The 17,621-nt window shown below is 43.8% G+C and overlaps 2 protein-coding genes across 12 annotated transcripts in view; both read right to left on the reverse strand.

The window, feature by feature from the left end:
- The window catches only part of LOC105700522, a 29,862-nt gene extending 21,434 nt beyond the window's left edge, over window positions 1-8,428 (reverse strand). For 2 of the 11 annotated variants that reach the window (XM_023433802.1, XM_023433799.1), the window contains exons 1-3: window positions 7,271-7,736; window positions 3,262-6,339; window positions 202-379 (exon numbers count right to left, since the gene is read on the reverse strand). In XM_023433802.1, coding sequence (XP_023289570.1) covers window positions 202-353 — 152 coding nt within the window. In that variant the 5' untranslated portion in view covers window positions 354-379; window positions 3,262-6,339; window positions 7,271-7,736. Of the gene's footprint in view, window positions 1-201; window positions 380-2,194; window positions 2,250-2,497; window positions 2,580-3,261; window positions 6,340-7,270; window positions 7,737-8,347 lie in introns of those variants that run through there. The other 9 variants (XM_012426513.2, XM_012426443.2, XM_023433801.1 and 6 more) reach the window with 8 other exon arrangements.
- A 548-nt stretch (window positions 8,429-8,976) lies between these two features.
- Window positions 8,977-14,339, reverse strand: LOC105702096 (homogentisate 1,2-dioxygenase). The gene is made up of 9 exons (XM_012429393.1): window positions 14,255-14,339; window positions 13,837-14,189; window positions 13,236-13,371; window positions 13,028-13,164; window positions 12,300-12,486; window positions 10,755-10,934; window positions 10,418-10,641; window positions 9,745-9,871; window positions 8,977-9,405 (listed from the first exon to the last, which is right to left on the reverse strand). Exons 2-9 carry the CDS (start codon window positions 13,852-13,854, stop codon window positions 9,086-9,088), a joined length of 1,329 nt encoding a protein of 442 aa, XP_012284816.1. The 5' UTR covers window positions 13,855-14,189; window positions 14,255-14,339; the 3' UTR covers window positions 8,977-9,085.
- Window positions 14,340-17,621: the final 3,282 nt, after the last annotated feature.

The following is a 17,621-nucleotide window of genomic DNA, read 5'->3' on the forward strand; positions in this document are numbered from 1 at the left end:
AGTTTCGCAAACGAGACATCGACGCCGCTTTCGTATCGCCTTAATATAAATTGATGTAATAAAAAAATATATAGGAACAAAGGCTGGAAGCTGATAACGTTCTAGCGAACTCTGCGCCGAAAACTCGAAATAAGTTGGCAATTTAATTCTCCGTTGCAAGGAATTGATCGACCGATCATTCGATCATGCACGATGACGTACTTCCTGTTGGTGTCTAACAGAACCGCGCGAAGGCTCTGTATTTTCTCCAGATGATGTTGCGACGTCCCCTTCTGGAATTGCTCGATCAGTACCTCCAAAACCGGAGTGTACTTTTGCATGTCGGCGACCTTTTTCTTGTACTCGTCCTCCATCTTGCCCGCTCAAAGGAAGCGCCCACCTACAACAAGAGCAACAGAGACCCCGGCTCGGAAATCAGCGTCCTTAGCAACCGACTAATAACAAACAGCCCCAGAAGGCGAAATTCCGAAATTCGCCCTGCCAAATACTGGCAGAACCCACCACTAAGCCACTATATCCGATTTCTCAATCCCACTCGTGATAAAAGCTGCTTAACGATAAAGTCGAGATTACATTAATCCCCGTCTGTGATAACCATAAGAGCATTACAATTTTAGTTATTAATCATACTGGTCAATGAGCATAGGTTTAACCAATTTAAGTAACGTTGTAGCGGCATATTTCCCTTAACATTTATTATTTAAATATTCCCATTTGTTAAGATCGATTGATTAATGCAACGGGCAGTCACAGCGAAATCTCCTTTATATGCATTGTTATCATTTAACATTCTTATATCCAAGCGTTTATCGTCCGAATGACTATTTATCAGATCTCCGGGGGAGAAAATTCGATTTTTACGATTTCTGCACCTCGATAAACAATCCTGAAGAGCATTTATTGCTTGGGTCAATAAATGCGGTTGACCTGGTGAGAATTAATACCGCGCATGCCCAGTTTTGATTATTGAACTTTCCCTCCTCTTTCCAGGTATTTCTTACGTCCCTCCTTTCCATCATTTATATAATCATTGTTCCATCAACAATAACGCACTTTGGCGTGAGGATTTCCACTTGAGATTCGTTCATAAATTCGATAATTTCTCTGGAACGACAATAACGTTCGCGATTGCTCGTCAAGGTGGAATATGTATTTCTTGATGGGTATGAATATGTACCAACAGGACATAACCTCTTAGCAGAAATTTGAAGGTTTGGAAGACTATATAATTCGGCTTAAATTCCTCTTCAAGAACTTCGTAAGTCTTCAAATCTTCTCTGCGTGTCAGTAAATCCGTGGTTTCCGTAGAGACGTATAAACAGTATCTCGCACGATATTTACGAGGAAACGTCGTAAACGTACGTATGAAAAGGTCCAGGCCCCCCGGCGTCCATTTTTTCCCCTTGTCGCGGTATCTTTGTATCACCGACGTCTTCGTCTTCTTCATAAAGGACCCACGTAAAAAAAAGAACGCACCGAGGAACCGGCAAAAGGTCGAAGAGACCCCTTTCAATGAACTCGAGAGAAAGGAGACTCTTTTAATCTCTCGACACGAGCCCAACGAGTCGAAAGACAAGTGAGCACGCGCGAAACAAAGCTTCGCGTCCGAGCTCTTCCAAGATGGCCGCCATCACGCCAAGGAAAGTAACCTAACCTCACTCGGTAGTCTACATAAACGAGACGAATCCTGTGTGCCCCCTTTAGCTCCATCCACTCCCTCTGGTCGAAAGAACCGCCAATCCACATAATAAATTCCCCGATAATCTCCGTGGACGTCCAACGAGACTCAAAATGGCGGCCCTTAAGGAGTGACTTTTTCCATCCGAGCTTTCATATTTTCCTCCATTATCTGGATTTCCTCCCTTCCACTTTCCACAGGTCGAAATTCCAGTGTAGATAAATGCGCATCAGAACGTTCTAAGCTTCACATAGTCGGCTTTATGTAACCTCTTTCGAAGATCCACCATTGCGAGAAGAAGAAAAAAGTCGTACTGTCAAACGAATTCTGAAAATCCGTTGTACCTGAATTCCCTGCCAACGCATCTAACATGTCGAACGAGACCTAGAATACGACCACAATCTCTGTAAAGTGACGGTAAAATGGCCGGAGGTCGGTCTACCTCACTTTGGGAGCAACCGAGTATCCCCTCCGACTCGATAATCCTAGGGCACCGACTCCTCGACGAAACTTAACTGTTTAGTGCATCCAGAGCACAGAAATGGGAGGCTAAGGCGACCCGGGGCGACCGAAAACTCCGAGGTAACTATATCTGCGACCGAGCACATGAAACGCACCGAGATACAGCTCGAGTCAGTTCCGAGAGCGGTTAACGTCGATTCAAGATGGCGGCTACTCGCGCATACCCCTCGACACGTCCGAACGACGCAGCAAGACCCGTCGAGTTAGCCTCCTAGAGAGGTTTAGAGTAATGGCGAATCCCTCGTCAGACAGAAAGGAAGGCGTGTACGACTCGGCGGAGCTCGAGAAACAACGCACCTAAGACTTTTCGACTTGTCCGAGCGTGAAGCTCCGGCCGGGCAAGATGGCGGCGGCCTGGCCCATGTATCGCGGGAGAACGCGTCTACCGAAAGGATCATCGGAGAGAGGAGGAAGTACGGCGAATGCGCCAGCCTCCCTGGCGAGCTCGAGCGCGCTGCGGAACTAAATGCGCCCGACGTTCACCCCTCCTAACCTCACTTCCCCCTGCCAGGCTCGCCCCACCCGGCCGGTCCTAACCTCGCGCCGCTCTCCGCGAGTCTCGCGTCTCCCTTCCGACTTTGCGTCCGAGCTCGGCCGACTTGCGGTCGTTCCTTCTGTCAAAGAAATTCAGAAGTCTCCATAGAAGCCCAGAAGGATGCGGACGTTCGACGCTGGATAAATAGTACGTTAGCCAACGGATGGCGGCGCTGTAGTCATCTCTCCATCTCTCTTAATCTTACGGCGATGTATAGCGAATTGCATTCTTTCCTTGTCTCGCACACAATGCTGGCCTTTCTACATGCGTCTCTCTTCCTCCCGTATGCGAGATATCGTTGGCTACACATGCGATCTCTCTTTAACCCCCACTTTTGGTTTGTTAACCGATTTTTAGAGCATCAAGCGCTGATATAGGACCTGGACTTCTATGGGACTTCGGAATTTTGTTGCTTCTGGACACTCGTAATAATGCCTCGCTCGTGTCCCCGGGTCGGACGGAACGACTCGCGTGCGGCACGAGGGAAACGCAGGATGCCAGTGGAGATATTGGTGATGGGAGTTACCGGCAGGTGGGAATGTGACGTAATGATGCGTGATGAGGTGATGCAACACGTACTTCCACGTTCGCGGAGTCGGGTCGAGGTTCGCAGGGCGTATGCGCGGTCACGCAGTTATAATACTAGACTCTACGTGTTTACTGCGGGAGGTCGGAGCGCCAGTTGCTGGCTACGTGCGCCGGAGAAGCGCCAGTGCCGCCGCGGCGCCGAGCGGCGGGATCGGGTACTACGCGATCGGAAGCCGAAGGAAACCACGGAAACGGCCGAAGGGCTCCGGCTTGGTTCGCTCGTTGAAAGGAATCGGAACGCGTATTTGAGAACATTGATGCCTACGTTAACGTAGAGAGAGCTGCACGGAATAAAAATCTGAATGCTGGGAGAATAGAAATACATTGAAATACGTTATTTACCGAACTGAGGGTTGTATAAAGTATAATTTTGGGTTTATCGAGGATTTCGACGCATATTACGTGAACCACGTAAATTATCGTGAAAAATCGTAGGAAATCAGTAAATTACGTTTTCGATATAAAGGACGCCGCAGATGTGCGATACACGACATCCGCTAGATTATAAACGTCTATTAGCATATAATATAGCATAAATATTTGTATGGAATAATAAATTAACTAGGGACGTATTATACGTTGTAATATACACGTAGAAAACCACGTATATTACATACCCAACCCTGGATGGAACGTACGGATATGTCGGATATATAGAGCAACTGAAGCGTTGCATTTCATCATCGCAATAGATTTCTGAGAAGCGACATCAGCGCCAACGGACGCGAACGGCGGAACCGTGAAGCAGCAGCTTGGTAACCGAATAGTTCGCGGAAACGCCCAATAAACCCGAGAGTATACATTAGCGGATCGGAATACACGAAACGCAAACGTGACTAGATATGTCATTTGATGTCTTCAATTAGAAACATATGTCGCGCTCAAATTAGGGCTAGAATATCGAATAACGGCGACGATAACGCCGCGATAAACAGAAGTGGAGTAAATACAGCGATAACTTCAAAGGATAACCGTTTCCTACTCGAGCAGTTTAGTTCCAGGGAAACAACTGCAGCGCCAACGGAAACTAGCGGCGGAAGCGCGAAACACTCGATCGACCATCGACGCACTTCATGGCAATCCTGAATCTACGGTAACCATTATAAATATTCCATAAAATGATACAAAAAATTGGATTATAACATATCTCAAGTGACATTGTATTTCTGCTACATCTGGAAAGACCCGGCGACCTTAAATAATAAACTAAGCCAAGAAGAGAGTGAAGAAAATGTCTCCCCTTCAAGGTCTGGTATTCCAACGCCATGGAAGAGTGAAAAAAAAACCGAGTCGACGTTCTCAGGGAATTAAAAATATACCCCTTGACGAGGTATACCTCATTTCCATGAAACTTCTCTTTCACCGTTTCTACAGCAATCCCCTAAAATCGACTGAGTTCAGTGCAAACATTTCCTCGAGTGAAACCGCACTCAAAGCATGAAAATAAGCGAAGAATGTGCAGAGGGGAATGAAGATGTGAATATTTACCATGAAATGGAGGATCTAAGCCCGCAAACGTCGCTCGTGGTCGAGCGAAGAAAGGATGACGCAAGTCCGAGGAGGACGCTGAGCTCTGCCACGTAGACGGATTCTCTCCCTACCGTGGCATGAGTCGCCTGGCTCGGGTGCCGGAAATGGCCGGAATCGAGCGAAGCCTTCCGGGGCCCGAGACGAACACAACTGCCGAAATCCGTCTCGTCCTGCGAGATAAATGGCTAGGATGCCATTTTGGAAATCGGCCTCGGGCAACGAGACACGAGGGGTCGCTGTCTGCGAGGACGACGTGTCGTCATTGGCGAGGGCGCCACGAATGACGGGGTCGTCCAAGGAGCCCTCGGACCTATGCGACCCAGGTTATAGACACGGAGGACGACGAAGTGAATATCCTTCGGCTTTAATCCAACCCACGTGGCCGGTTGTCCTTTCTACCTTAGGATAGAATGCGATCGATGGGCCGCGCCGGCTTTAGGCAGGGATACACTGTGCTACCGTTGACGCCGTGTACCTAGCTCACCACCACACCTTCACGGAACCGCTACGAGACTCTTTGTCCAGCCGACTTCGTTTTGAAGGGTCTATACCTGCTTTGTCTTCGGGAAATCCGAATGTCAAGTGGACTGTTCATTTTCTACGAGTTCAATCACACTTTTAGTGTGTATCATAGATGTATGTATGTGTAATCTTAAATGTATGCGTATATATCATTTTAATTGTATGCGTGTGTACGTAATCTTAGGTCGTGGGTTAAAATAGTTTTATACGTACATGTAGAGTGTTAATGCCTTTAGTATAAAGGAATCAACGCTACGAGATTCTCGCTCAAAAATGTATTTGGCTCGACACTCTACCGAGTTTCTTTATATGATCTTGTGCATTTAACTGTTGATGTCCGTTTATGAGTTTCGTTTGTTTTCTTCCCACGAGTGGAATGTTTTTCGGACTTTTAGGGTATCTTTCTTAGATCATGGGTTAAAATTCAGTGTTAAAGGGATATGTAGAGTATCCTGCTGAAAATACCTTTTGTGGCAGAAAATGAAACGAAAATGTATGCGTATATATAATTTTAATTGTATGCGTGTGTACGTAATCTTAGGTCATGGGTTAAAATAAAGTTTTATACGTACATAATTAATAACGTTAATACCTTTAGTATAAAGGAATCAACGCTACGAGATTCTCGCTCAAAAATGTATTTGGCTCGAAACTCTACCGAGTTTTTTTATATGATCTTGTCTACGGTGCTACCGCGTCTTGATAGCATTTTCTCGTGGATTTGAAGTTGTGTATGGTCTTGTGCATTTAACTGTTGACGTCCGTTTATGAGTTTCGTTTGTTTTCTTCCCACGAGTGGAATGTTCTTCGGATTTTTAGGGTATTTTTCTTAAATCATGGGTTAAAATTCGGTGATAAAATTGTAGAGTATCCTGCTGAAAATACCTTCCGTGGCAGAAAATGAAACTTGTCTGATATCCTACCGCGTCATCGTGAACATGAAGTTCTCCATTATACTTGGCAACTGTACCGAGAGAAATATGGTTATGACTATCGCGTGCCATTCGGATGTTATTGCGCATGTAATGTTCAAGCTCGGCGTGGAAAGGCTTGTTTCTCGAGGGTAAGGCTGTGTTGGAAGGAGCACTGTCTTATTTGAAAGCTTGGCACAATGTTGCGGTTGCAAACTGCAAAGATACGCGAGATAGGCAGCTCTGATCCCAACAATTCATTCGTAACGAGTGTACGTCTACCCTCTAAACAAATAGAAATTATTCCTAAACAGGTCGACATTGCACTTTGCGTTAAGAAAAAAAATCCCATCTACGTGAGATAAGGATCTGATCCAAATAATTCATTCGTAACGAGTGTACGTCTACACACTAAACAAAAAGAAATTATTTAATCCTTCGGATACGGAGCCTTTTCGACATATGGGCGAAATTCATTAAAGCGGACAGGCAATATTGGACCGTAAGGTTAAAAGCAGGGCGACTCTACACTTTGCGTTAATGAAAAAAAATGTGTCCTTTGTTCAAGATCCTTCCTCTTAGCAAGCAACAAATATATAAACCATCACCAGATTCGGGCACAACAATCCACCTGAATTTCAATAACCGTGGAATTTTCTGCGGTACTTTTGGGCGTTACGTAATCCGTACTCCATGGCTAGAAAGCAAATCGACGCGTAGAGGTAAATTGGAAATTGCGAGGCCCCTATCCATCATCGTTATTTAAAGTATTTCCAAGTACTAACGCATAAAATATTTTGGTTTTTCCACGACCACTGTTTCCACACAGTCTTACCTCCTCCCTCCCGAAAATGCCAGGTCGACACATTTCGGAGTCGCCATTTAAAACATTTTCCACGCCGAGTCTCGCCCATTTTGAGGTGGTATCGGGTTTTCCTATGTATATAGCCATTATCCATGGTGATTATTTCCGAGCAGTCTTACCTCTTCCCTCCCCACATTAGCCTTTTCGAAACGTATCTCTTCCTTCGGCTAAGCAGTGCGTGGCAACGATTTCTTCTCTACTGAGAGCCTACTCGACGACGCGTCTCTAAAAATCGCGCACAAAGGAGTCTCCCGAAACCCTTTCGATCTGCCGATTACGTAAAACCGCGTTAAACCGCGTAAAACTCGGTAAAACTCGACCCCGTATAAACGCACTGGACCCTCCTGGACTCTCCTCGCCCTTGTTACTAAAAAAAACCGAGGCGATGGCCGACCTCGCAATGGCAGTCGCGACACTAGCCCCAGGCAAACCTCGACGCCTCGAAGGGCGTTTCGGATTCACAATGGCGGCTAGCTGCGTGCGTCCAATTAGGCCAAATCGCGAAATATGGAACGGGTCGTCCAGAGACCGTCCAAACCTCGTCTCGCGATCTCTCGACGGACATTCCGAGTGTCCTTTGTCCGTGAGGATTACTTTACGTCTCGCTGGACCTCTAACACGTAGATTCCATGTGCGCTCTCCAACCTAACGAGCCTTTGCATCGCCTACCACCGAATAACTGATGGAGCCGTTCGGCGTCCATCTTGTTTTCCTCGAAGCGACCGTCGACCGTTCACACCCGACCAGATGTTCTTTTCTTTCTTTTTTCCACCCGACTTTTTACCGAAACTCGGTTTTGGGGGGCTTGTTAAAGCGTCTACTCAGCGGTATAAACGGTGTAAACGGTATCAACAGGTGGAGATTCACTCTTTCGATTATATGGTTTATACTCGGTGCACCTTTCTTGCTCTTGTTTCTTTACGTGGTTGGCCGTGACTTACCGTTTAGTGTTGCTTTAATAATTATGAACAGCGGGGAGAATTAGGATTTTGTTAGTATTTTCCTTGTTTCGGGCTACGTGGCTCGTGGGAACTCTTAATGGCGACGTATTTGCGGTAGAGAGATGGATCGAGAAAGCGAGATGGGTTCGGCGAGATTGTGGTGATTGGTATTTTGGATCAGAGGTCGGGTGGTGAGCGGTTTTTAGGTTATGTGGGTTCCTCCTGGCCGGCAGAACCTGGAGGGGTTTATTTTACCAGGTCTCACCGCCTCTCGCACGACGGAGAGGCCTTTAGGCCTCCGTCGAGACTATCGCGACTCGTCCGGGTCCGCCATTTTGCACAGAATGACGCATTCCGACTCTCGCCTGCGGAAGCAGCGCGCCGAACGTTCCCGAACTTTCCCGAAAACCCTCGAAGGTGGCCGGGAGCTCTTGCGTGGTTTACCGTCGAGTTAAAGATCGCAGCGCCGAATTACTAACCTAGCGGACACATTGGGAACTACCGATCGAAGAAATAGAAAATATCGTTACCGATGACAGAATATATAAAAACAGATCCGAACAGAGGGCGACACTGAGTTGAAAAATACCTCGGAATGCATCGATCGAGTTTCGAAATACAATGTTGCGTCCCATTAGGGTAATATATGATAATAAACAAGATATGCAAATTACGGAATCCGCAACTCATCCCGATAAAAACTAGAATTATGTGCTATTAACAGATTTCGAGATTCAGGGACAAAAATAAAGATAGGAACCTGCTCGTTCACCGACCTCTTGGCAGTAGTTTCCCACAGTCGCCGCTAGATGTCGGCCTCGAAAGAGCGCTTCGAACGGCAAAAAAGTCTCATAAATCCACAGTCAAGGTAAGTGAGTGAACGAATAATGCGTACTTTATTTTCTTCACCAGGTATGTATAGACCTATCTCGTTAGAAAAATTGTAAAGTGAGTATTTAAGTGATTATATCCCTGATTTGCGAGTTTGAATTTTTAGGAGGGCTTGTCGGAGGGGTTGAAGTGCTTCCTCAGTCCTTCCCAGCAACGGTAATAGTCCTTGTCCAACTTTTGACTGCGAATTTCTGCCCATTCCGTTATGGCAAGGCTTAGAGATGATTCGAACATGAAGGCTTGCGTGCCATCGGCTACTCGTTCTGGTTTCAGGTTAACAGAGGAAGCAGCTTCGAAACAATTCGCATCGGGACCGTGTGGAGTCATTATCGAGTGCAAGGATGCACCTCCTGGCTGGAATCCTTCCTCTTTCGCCTCGTACCGGCCCTTTATGAGCCCCATAAATTCGCTCATGCAGTTTCCTGTAAAACGCAACCTCTATGTAATTTAATGTGCACGTAGTTATTATAATTCTATACTTGCGTACTTCCCGCCCAGAAGTCAACGGAAAGTGGCTTAAATATGTGCCCATAATTATGAAAGTGGTCTAAGTCATATATTTTTTGTTTCGAAATTACATTGAATTAATTTCGTTTGAAATAATATGGCGTGAAATAACTGATAAACTCATTTTTTTTTTAATTTTGACTTAGACCACTTTCATAATTATGGGCACATATAACGCACCTGGTCCACGGAAATTTCCGTTTTACCTTTCCTTTTTAATCCTGGCTTTGCCCTTTTTCTCTGGAAATACTTACTGTGGTAATAAGGAGGTCGGAACGTGTGTTCCTGAACCGACCATCTTGGTGGGAAAATCACAAAATCCGCGATTGCTGTCCCAGGTTTATTCGATGGACAAGTTAGCACCGTAAAGATGGAGGGATCCTGAATGATAAAAAAAACTCGGTAGAGCTTCGCGCCAAATGATATACTCATACACCTATTCATTAATATACGAGGTCTTTACGCCGACTTTCGGCACTTCGGTCGGACGAATATTTGTGCCCATAATTATGAAAGTGGTCTAAGTCAAAATTAAAAAAAAAAATGAGTTTATCAGTTATTTCACGCCATATTATTTCAAACGAAATTAATTCAATGTAATTTCGAAATAAAAAATATATGACTTAGACCACTTTCATAATTATGGGCACATTTATAACTCCGCCGAGAAAATTCATAACGAGTTCACAATTGACATAACTAAAGAAAGATACTTTTTCTAGCCCCGGATTTTTTTTTTTATATTTCTACCCGGTCTTTCTTCATTAATGTATTCTTAGAAAAAATTCGACAATTTTCATTTAAGCATCCAGAATGCAAAATGGAAATATTGCAAGTTAAATGTGCAAATGAAAATTGTATTATGACTAGGGTGCTCTTTTCTTTTGTAATAATTGTGGTTCGTGTAAGGCAAAGTTCCGAACTTACGCAATGATCAAAAGTCACAGAGTTGACGGCCATGAACCGATCGAGGTCATATTTATAAGGAACATAATTTCCGTGCCAGGCAACGACGTTAAATGGGCTGTGATCCTGATTGGCGATGAAAAGCTTCCCTTGGTATTTGGATACGACCTTAAACTTCGTTTCTCGGTCCTCGTACCAAGCTACAGGTGTCTGGAAGTCTCTCGGGTTTGCGAGGCCATTAGCTCCTGTGATGATTATGCTTAATTTGAGGAAAGAAACTCGAAAATCGGGTCGATTAAGGCCGTCCCGGACCTCCGGCGAACTGGATCTCGGATAATTAATTCGGCTTTCAAATTACCTATCGGGCCCAGATTCGGTAATTGGAAGTGATTGTCGAAAACTTCCAAAATATAGCCTCTTGATGGGCCAAAGACCGTTATCGAAAATCGCATTCCTTGCTGGATGACACATATCTCGTTCGGCTCGCACCGTAATTTACCGAATTCCGTGGTTATTTGCAAAGCTCCCAGCTGCGGCACTGTGGACGGAAAAAATTCCGGCGCCATTAATGATCCAGAATATCAGTTTTCCATAAAAATGTCACGGGTAAAATTCCTTACTTCTACAGAATAAATGGGATTTTAAAACGGGGAATTTCAAAGAGATGTACATTTTATCTTCACTGAGATACCAAAAAAAAATCGTTGAACCGAAGAAATATTTTATTTATTAAAAGGATAATTGTCTCAGACTCGAATAAATTGGACGCAACAATTTTATTTCGGTCAAATAATTATTCTTGGAATTAATAAAATATTTCCTTAGTTCAACGGATTCCTTTTTTCTTAGGGGGTACTTTTGTTTTTGCAATTGTGGGAGCTGTGGTGAATTTAATGGTACAGAAGTTCTTTGGTATAGGTGTTAGGTATTCATTCTAATAAATGGGATTTTAAAACGGGGAATTTCAAAGAGATGTACATTTTATCTTCACTGAGATGCCAAAAAAAAAATCGTTGAACCGAAGAAATATTTTATTTATTAAAAGGATAATTGTCTCAGACTCGAATAAATTGGACGCAACAATTTTATTTCGGTCAAATTATTATTCTTGGAATTAATAAAATATTTCCTTGGTTCAATGGATTCCTTTTTTCTTAGGGGGTACTTTTGTTTTTGCAATTGTGGGAGCTGTGGTGAATTTAAGGTGAAGTGAAACCCCCTTCAAATCAGTCGATTCGAATACAATACTTTTTTTTAAGGGTATTAGACCAAACTGTCTGAAACTTTGACACATCACTCCTGATCATTTAAAAATTGTCCTAACACATTCAAAATTTGGATTTTTTTTTCAATTTTTTAACTCCGCCCAGGCCAGAACCAAAATGGCGTCGAGCTCTCACATTTCGATCAATATACAATTGTCGAAAGCTCTCATATGAGAATCGAAAGGGTCAGGAAAATTTGACGATAATTTAGAACACTCTGGTAATCAATAAACTCGCATTTGAACGGGATAAAGGCAAAAAAAGTGTTGTATGCGCTTCTATGCCAAAACTATGGTAATACGAGGTCTCGGAGTGAAAATTTAATTGACCTGAAAATCACAGATGGCGCAGGGGGTCCCTCTGCAGTCAATTATGCCCCCAGAAAGCACGAATCCAGAGGATTTCTGGAGTTTTACTTCGATTTCTTTATAACTATTGTACGAAAACGACAGGTGGAGTATGCCATTTGGTACAATACCCAATATAATTCGACCCAGCTGTCAATATAAAAACCAACGCCGGCAACGTAGGCATTTACAAAAATCTTCTTTATCGACGTCGATCAAGTTCCTCGACGTGTTTCACTTCACCTTAATGGTACAGAAGTTCTTTTTTATAGGTGTTAGGTATTTATTCACCGATTAGGAAGTCCCCGTCTGCATTGTAGAATGCCTTGTCCTTCATTGAAGCGTTGCACAGATATACGTGAATTGCAATTCCATGGCGAAGTCTGGGATTCCCTGTACCGCAAATTGTATGCAAACCTTCAAGAAAATCCACTTCTGGGTCTTGACGAGTCGGAACGTCGAAAGCTTTCCATCGTAGCTGTGGATTAATAAATCCAAAATATTATGGCTTGTTCCTCTAGACCGTTCCAAGTGTATATAAAGTCATTCGGACTAACAAAATAAATAGTAAAAGTCTGCAGGCTAATAGTCCGCTGTCCATTGTGTCGCTATTTTTATCGGCATTACTATCGACAATTACGCATAACGAGCCGATAAAATCTATTGGGTAGGTAGTTACGTTTTGCAAGCAGACTTTATTGGTCTGGCTATCGATGAAAAAGTAGAAGGCCGCAAAAAGAACAATTTTTAATTGCGAAAACCGACGTGCCGTTATTAGTCGACATTTCTACACGGGAAACGGCGGCCAGGTTAATCATCTACGCAGCTTCGAGTATGTAATTAATAAAAATTGTTACCCTTCTCTATTTTCGGTCGCAGTAAAACTCTACGGTATTTAATAATTTCAGGTGATTTGGGTTTTCCTCCGAAATCTGTTAACAGTTTAGCACCGTTCTCCAAATTATTAAAAGTAGTCGAGACGTTGGGTAATTATTATGCATACAGTTTTTAAGGAATACCTGATTAGGGTTTGGCTCTATCTTGTCCCAGTCGTGACTCAGATGAGAATTTTCCAAATTCAGCTTTTCGAAAGGTTCATGGCATACGGAAGGCTTTATACGATAAAGCCAAGATCTTCGATTCTCGGCGCGGGGTGCTGAAATTTAGGAATAATTATTAAATAATTATTAAAAATTAACTAGAGATATAAATGATTTAAACGCTCACCAGTGAACGCGGTACCGGACAATTGTTCTGCATACAATCCGTAAGGACACTTTTGTGGATTATTCTGGCCGACCGGAAGTGCTCCAGGACATCTTTCGTCTTCACTGGCGAATTCGCAGCCGAATCCGGTTAGATACTAAAATGAAAATACCCTCTCAGTAAATATTTCCATTGTATACCGAGAAAGAAAAATCCATTGAACCAAAGAAACATTTTGTTTATAGGAGGAATTTGACTGAAATAAATTTAAAATTGCAGTGATTTCGCGCCAAATATATATATATGCCCATAATTATGAAAGTGGTCTAAGTCATATATTTTTTGTTTCGAAATTACATTGAATTAATTTCGTTTGAAATAATATGGCGTGAAATAACTGATAAACTCATTTTTTTTTTTTAATTTTGACTTAGACCACTTTCATAATTATGGGCACATATATAGGCGCAATTGTCTTGATTCCGAAGAAACGTTGCCTTCAATTAATTTCAGTTTATGTGAGCCAAATGATTATTTTTTCAATTAAGAAAATCTTTCTCCGCTCTAGTGGTATTTTTTCTCAGTATATCAGTGAAAAATCTAGAAGAGCGACTAAACGTACCTTCAGATCGTCTCTCATGGTGTCCGTGGGTGTCTCTTCCCGAAGTACGGGAATATTCCAAGGGGCAAGAATTTATAAACACCGGCCGACCTTACAATCGCCAGTCAACAAGATAGAAATTATGCAAAACGTGTTTGCGACTCTTGGTGACCAATCGGGATGCTCATTCTCGAAGGCAGGGCACAGTGGACGGGTTTGACTTCTGGGCAAATTCTCCATACATGAAGACTCTTCGTGGTGGAATTTATCGTTATACCTCGAGGCGTGCCCCTCTTACATCGACATCTTCCTCGTTACGAGAAACTGGACATTTCGATGCGCAATCATTAAGCCTGCTCTGGGATTTCTTCAATCTATAATGAAAATCGCTGAATCATCGACAAGAAATTCCCCATTATTTCCGACATTTCTCACTTACTTTGTGTCTCGGATACGTTGAAGAATAAATGCCTACTGACTCTACGTCGGCTACTTATCTTGCATCTAATCATGGACGATGATGTTAGAAGTCATTCCGGTTATCAGTGAAAACGGAAATTGAGGTGTCTATTTGACAAGCAGGGTTTAAAGATTGGAGGAATCTCGGCCAAGGATTTACATTCTTCGTCCATGATTGATCACTTTTTAGTTAACTGAGAAGAGAAAAAACATTCATCGAACCAAAGAAATATTTCGCCAATTCCAAGAATATTATTATTTTACTCAAATGAATTGTCATAATTCCGAATAAATCTTGCATTCCATTTATTCCAACTTATATCAGTTAAATAATTAGTCTTTGAAGTAACAAAATATTTCCTTGGTTAAATGAATTTTTTTTCTCAGGGTACGTAATTGGCGTGAAACTCTACCGAGTATCCTAATGTAGATGTGATATACATTATGACGGTTTATGTTGAATTTTGTCATCAATGTGAGTGTTTCTTTAATAGTCAATTGTTTAATTATTGGAACTGTTTACAGCTTAGGTACGTGTCAAGATGGCGTCGTTAGTTTTATTTAGATAATCGTTGTCGGTAACGTGATCGTGTTGTTTATTAAATCTAACCTACTTATTCCTGAAGACGTGCAGGAGGAGCGAGTGCAAGCCACAATTATTGCAATCAAAGTGTCACGTTTTCATCCTCTGCAAGAATAGTGACGCAACAATCATTTCGTCGAGGTCTTCAAACGCAGAATCGTCCCCAACGGAACTGAGCAAGGCCGATTTTATTTAGCGGTGCAACATTGTCCGCAATATTGCACAATTCGTGCAACCATTCGCGTCGAATCGCAGAAACAAACGCCATTTCTAGGCATCGTTTCATATCCGGTTGTTGGACACGGTGGTATCCTATCGAAGATCGGATGACGGTATCAATGGCGTCCATCTTGAATTCGGTGTAGGATTTTTCCGAAATTCTTAATTAGTCGCGAATGCTGGTTAATCGATGCCTCGAAACGGAGGTAGGAGACCTGCGGGCCACTAGCCTTCGAGTTCCGGTTTTGTAAACAACAAGCCGCCATTTATGTTTTTCGAATTACTCAGGCGATGCGTAAAAAACGCGTTTCGATGCAAGTCCCCGGATTCGAACGAGCAAGACTGTAGTCGAAACCCGTATTTAACCTGCCAGTTGACATGCCAGAATTTTTTTCGCCCACCGGTCCGAATGCGATAATCGGTGAAAGAAATTCCGCGATAACCAACTGGATTTAATATGGTCCAGAGCTTGTCAAACGGTGCCGGTTCCACGTCGTCGGGCAAATCTGTGCCCAATAATGTTCCTCGAGGCGTCTCTCCTCTCCTGGAGAAATTCCAGAGACCGAGAGATCTGGATCACCGCGAAGGCAGAAATTTGCCAAAAAATGGGGAAGAGGAAGTAAATGCAACTTCGTGGGGGGTCTTCAGGGAGCGTTTATTTTCGCGAGAATTCACGGTCAAGTCCGTGGACTTTACAGCAGTGAAATCATGGTCTTGCGGCCTCTGAATTTCCTTTCATCTCGGCCCATTCCAGATCGCGAACCCCTTCTTCGGGGCCCATCCGCTTCCGGTTGACACCAATACCTACGGGACTGAGACGCTCCACGGCTCTCGGCCAGGAGCAAGGGGAGCTTGGGACCTTCTGGTGGGAGAAGAGGCCCAATCCCTACCTGCAGCTGCCAACCTGGAGTCCCGGTCCGTCGCTTTCTGCATCCAGTTGCTCAGCCGTGAGCGAGTTCGTTGCCCGAGTCCCGAGAGCCTCCTCTTGGCAGACCCGGTTCCTCGGCAAAGCTCCATAACCTAAAATATAAAAGTCTCGAAGTAAAAACTACCCCTCCATAACCTACCTTCTCAGTTCTGGATCCACCCTGGGGCCCCGGAAATAATCTGGAGGTAAATTCAGCGATCCCCTGGAAATTAAACATTTTCAAATTACAGTTTACTTCTTATTCATCATAGAAATGGTGGTATATCGTTGAGTTATAAATAATCGGGAATTTGAACCGAGAGACCAGCGGAGTTATTAATTTCTCTACAGTGCAACCATCCGTGCCCCTCGCCAGTGCCAACTCGTGTGCGTTTCCGGGACACACTCCGCTGGTCGCCCGTTCCCCCGGCAAGTGTGAACGAAGAACTCGGGAAAATGGAGCCGGCGACCCTGCTCGTTCGACAGTGACACAGTGCGCGTTGAGAGCGCTCCAGGCTTGAGTTTTCTGGCCCTGTCGAATACCCCGAAGTACCGTTGACCGAGCGGTACCGGTAGTGTTGCCAGCACCGGGTCCAGTGGGACACTGGAGCAACAGACGGTACTCGGACCGGTACCAGCCAATCAGCGCGCGCAGCCTCCCCGCGCCAGCCAATCAGCGCGCGAGCCCTTCGCAAGGGACGCCGGGAAGGGGCGCGCCAGGTTCAAAATTCAATATTCAAACCAAAGCCGTTAAAAATTCGAGAAAAATCCCTCGAGATGAATTATTCGGGAATTACATAACTTGCACGGCGCGCGTTGCGCACTTAACCCCGCTGGCAAATGACTGGACGTAAGGGAATTAATCTCTTTTTGCTGAAACTCCCGACAATGAGCTCGGAAAAAATGGCGTCGTCGGCTTAGCTACCTTGACCGTTTAAAATCTGTCTCGAGGGGGTATTCACTGAGGAAATCGTGGATTTTAATACTTGAAATCACGAAAATATTGTAATATAAATATAATATGATAAATTTATAATTTTTATTTCTTCATTTTAAAGATAATCAATTTTATTGCCGTCTGTCACGTGTTACCGAATCACATTGTTATCACGTGAAATTAAAGGCAATCGACGATATAAGGTAGGAAATCGTTTGCATTGATTTTCTAGTGAATATATGAAGCCTATAAGTCTTGATGTTGGTCGTCGACGTTCTCCACCAGGGAAATCCTGATTATTATTGTGGTGTAGCAATTTGCAGACTTTCACGGGTTGATTAACGATTTATTTTTAGGTGTTTCGGGTTTTCTGGGAGAGAATTATCAGATTTCAATCGTCACGGGTGAGAGGCGCCCTGTACGTGTTTCTGCACACATTCAGCGTCATATCCTGCTGGCAAATGACTGGACGCGAAAGAATTTAATTGGCGATTTTCGTTAACGCGGTCGGTGGGTACTTTAATCCAGCAATCTGTACAGTTTAATGCTCCTCAATTCGGGAAATAATTTGCGACTCATCGCTCGCTGTTAAAAGATTCTTTAAAAGAAACTGTCACGCGTCTTCGACGTCTCAAGTGGGACGCCGGCGTCCTAATGGCAAATAATTGCACGAGAAAGTGATTAATCTTCGGATTCCATTA

This window comes from Orussus abietinus, unplaced genomic scaffold (genome assembly GCF_000612105.2).
Source record: "Orussus abietinus isolate OABI.00-Male unplaced genomic scaffold, Oabi_2.0 scaffold29, whole genome shotgun sequence".
Lineage (NCBI taxonomy): Eukaryota > Metazoa > Arthropoda > Insecta > Hymenoptera > Orussidae > Orussus > Orussus abietinus.

Excerpts from the sequence above, each read along its gene's own strand:
- LOC105702096 (XM_012429393.1), bottom strand. Across the intron at positions 10,642-10,754 it reads ACCGAATCTGGGCCCGATAG|GAGCTAATGGCCTCGCAAAC; the intron begins GTAATTTGAAAG and ends TAATCATCACAG. Across the intron at positions 9,406-9,744 it reads CCGACCTCCTTATTACCACA|GAAACTGCATGAGCGAATTT; the intron begins GTAAGTATTTCC and ends TGCGTTTTACAG.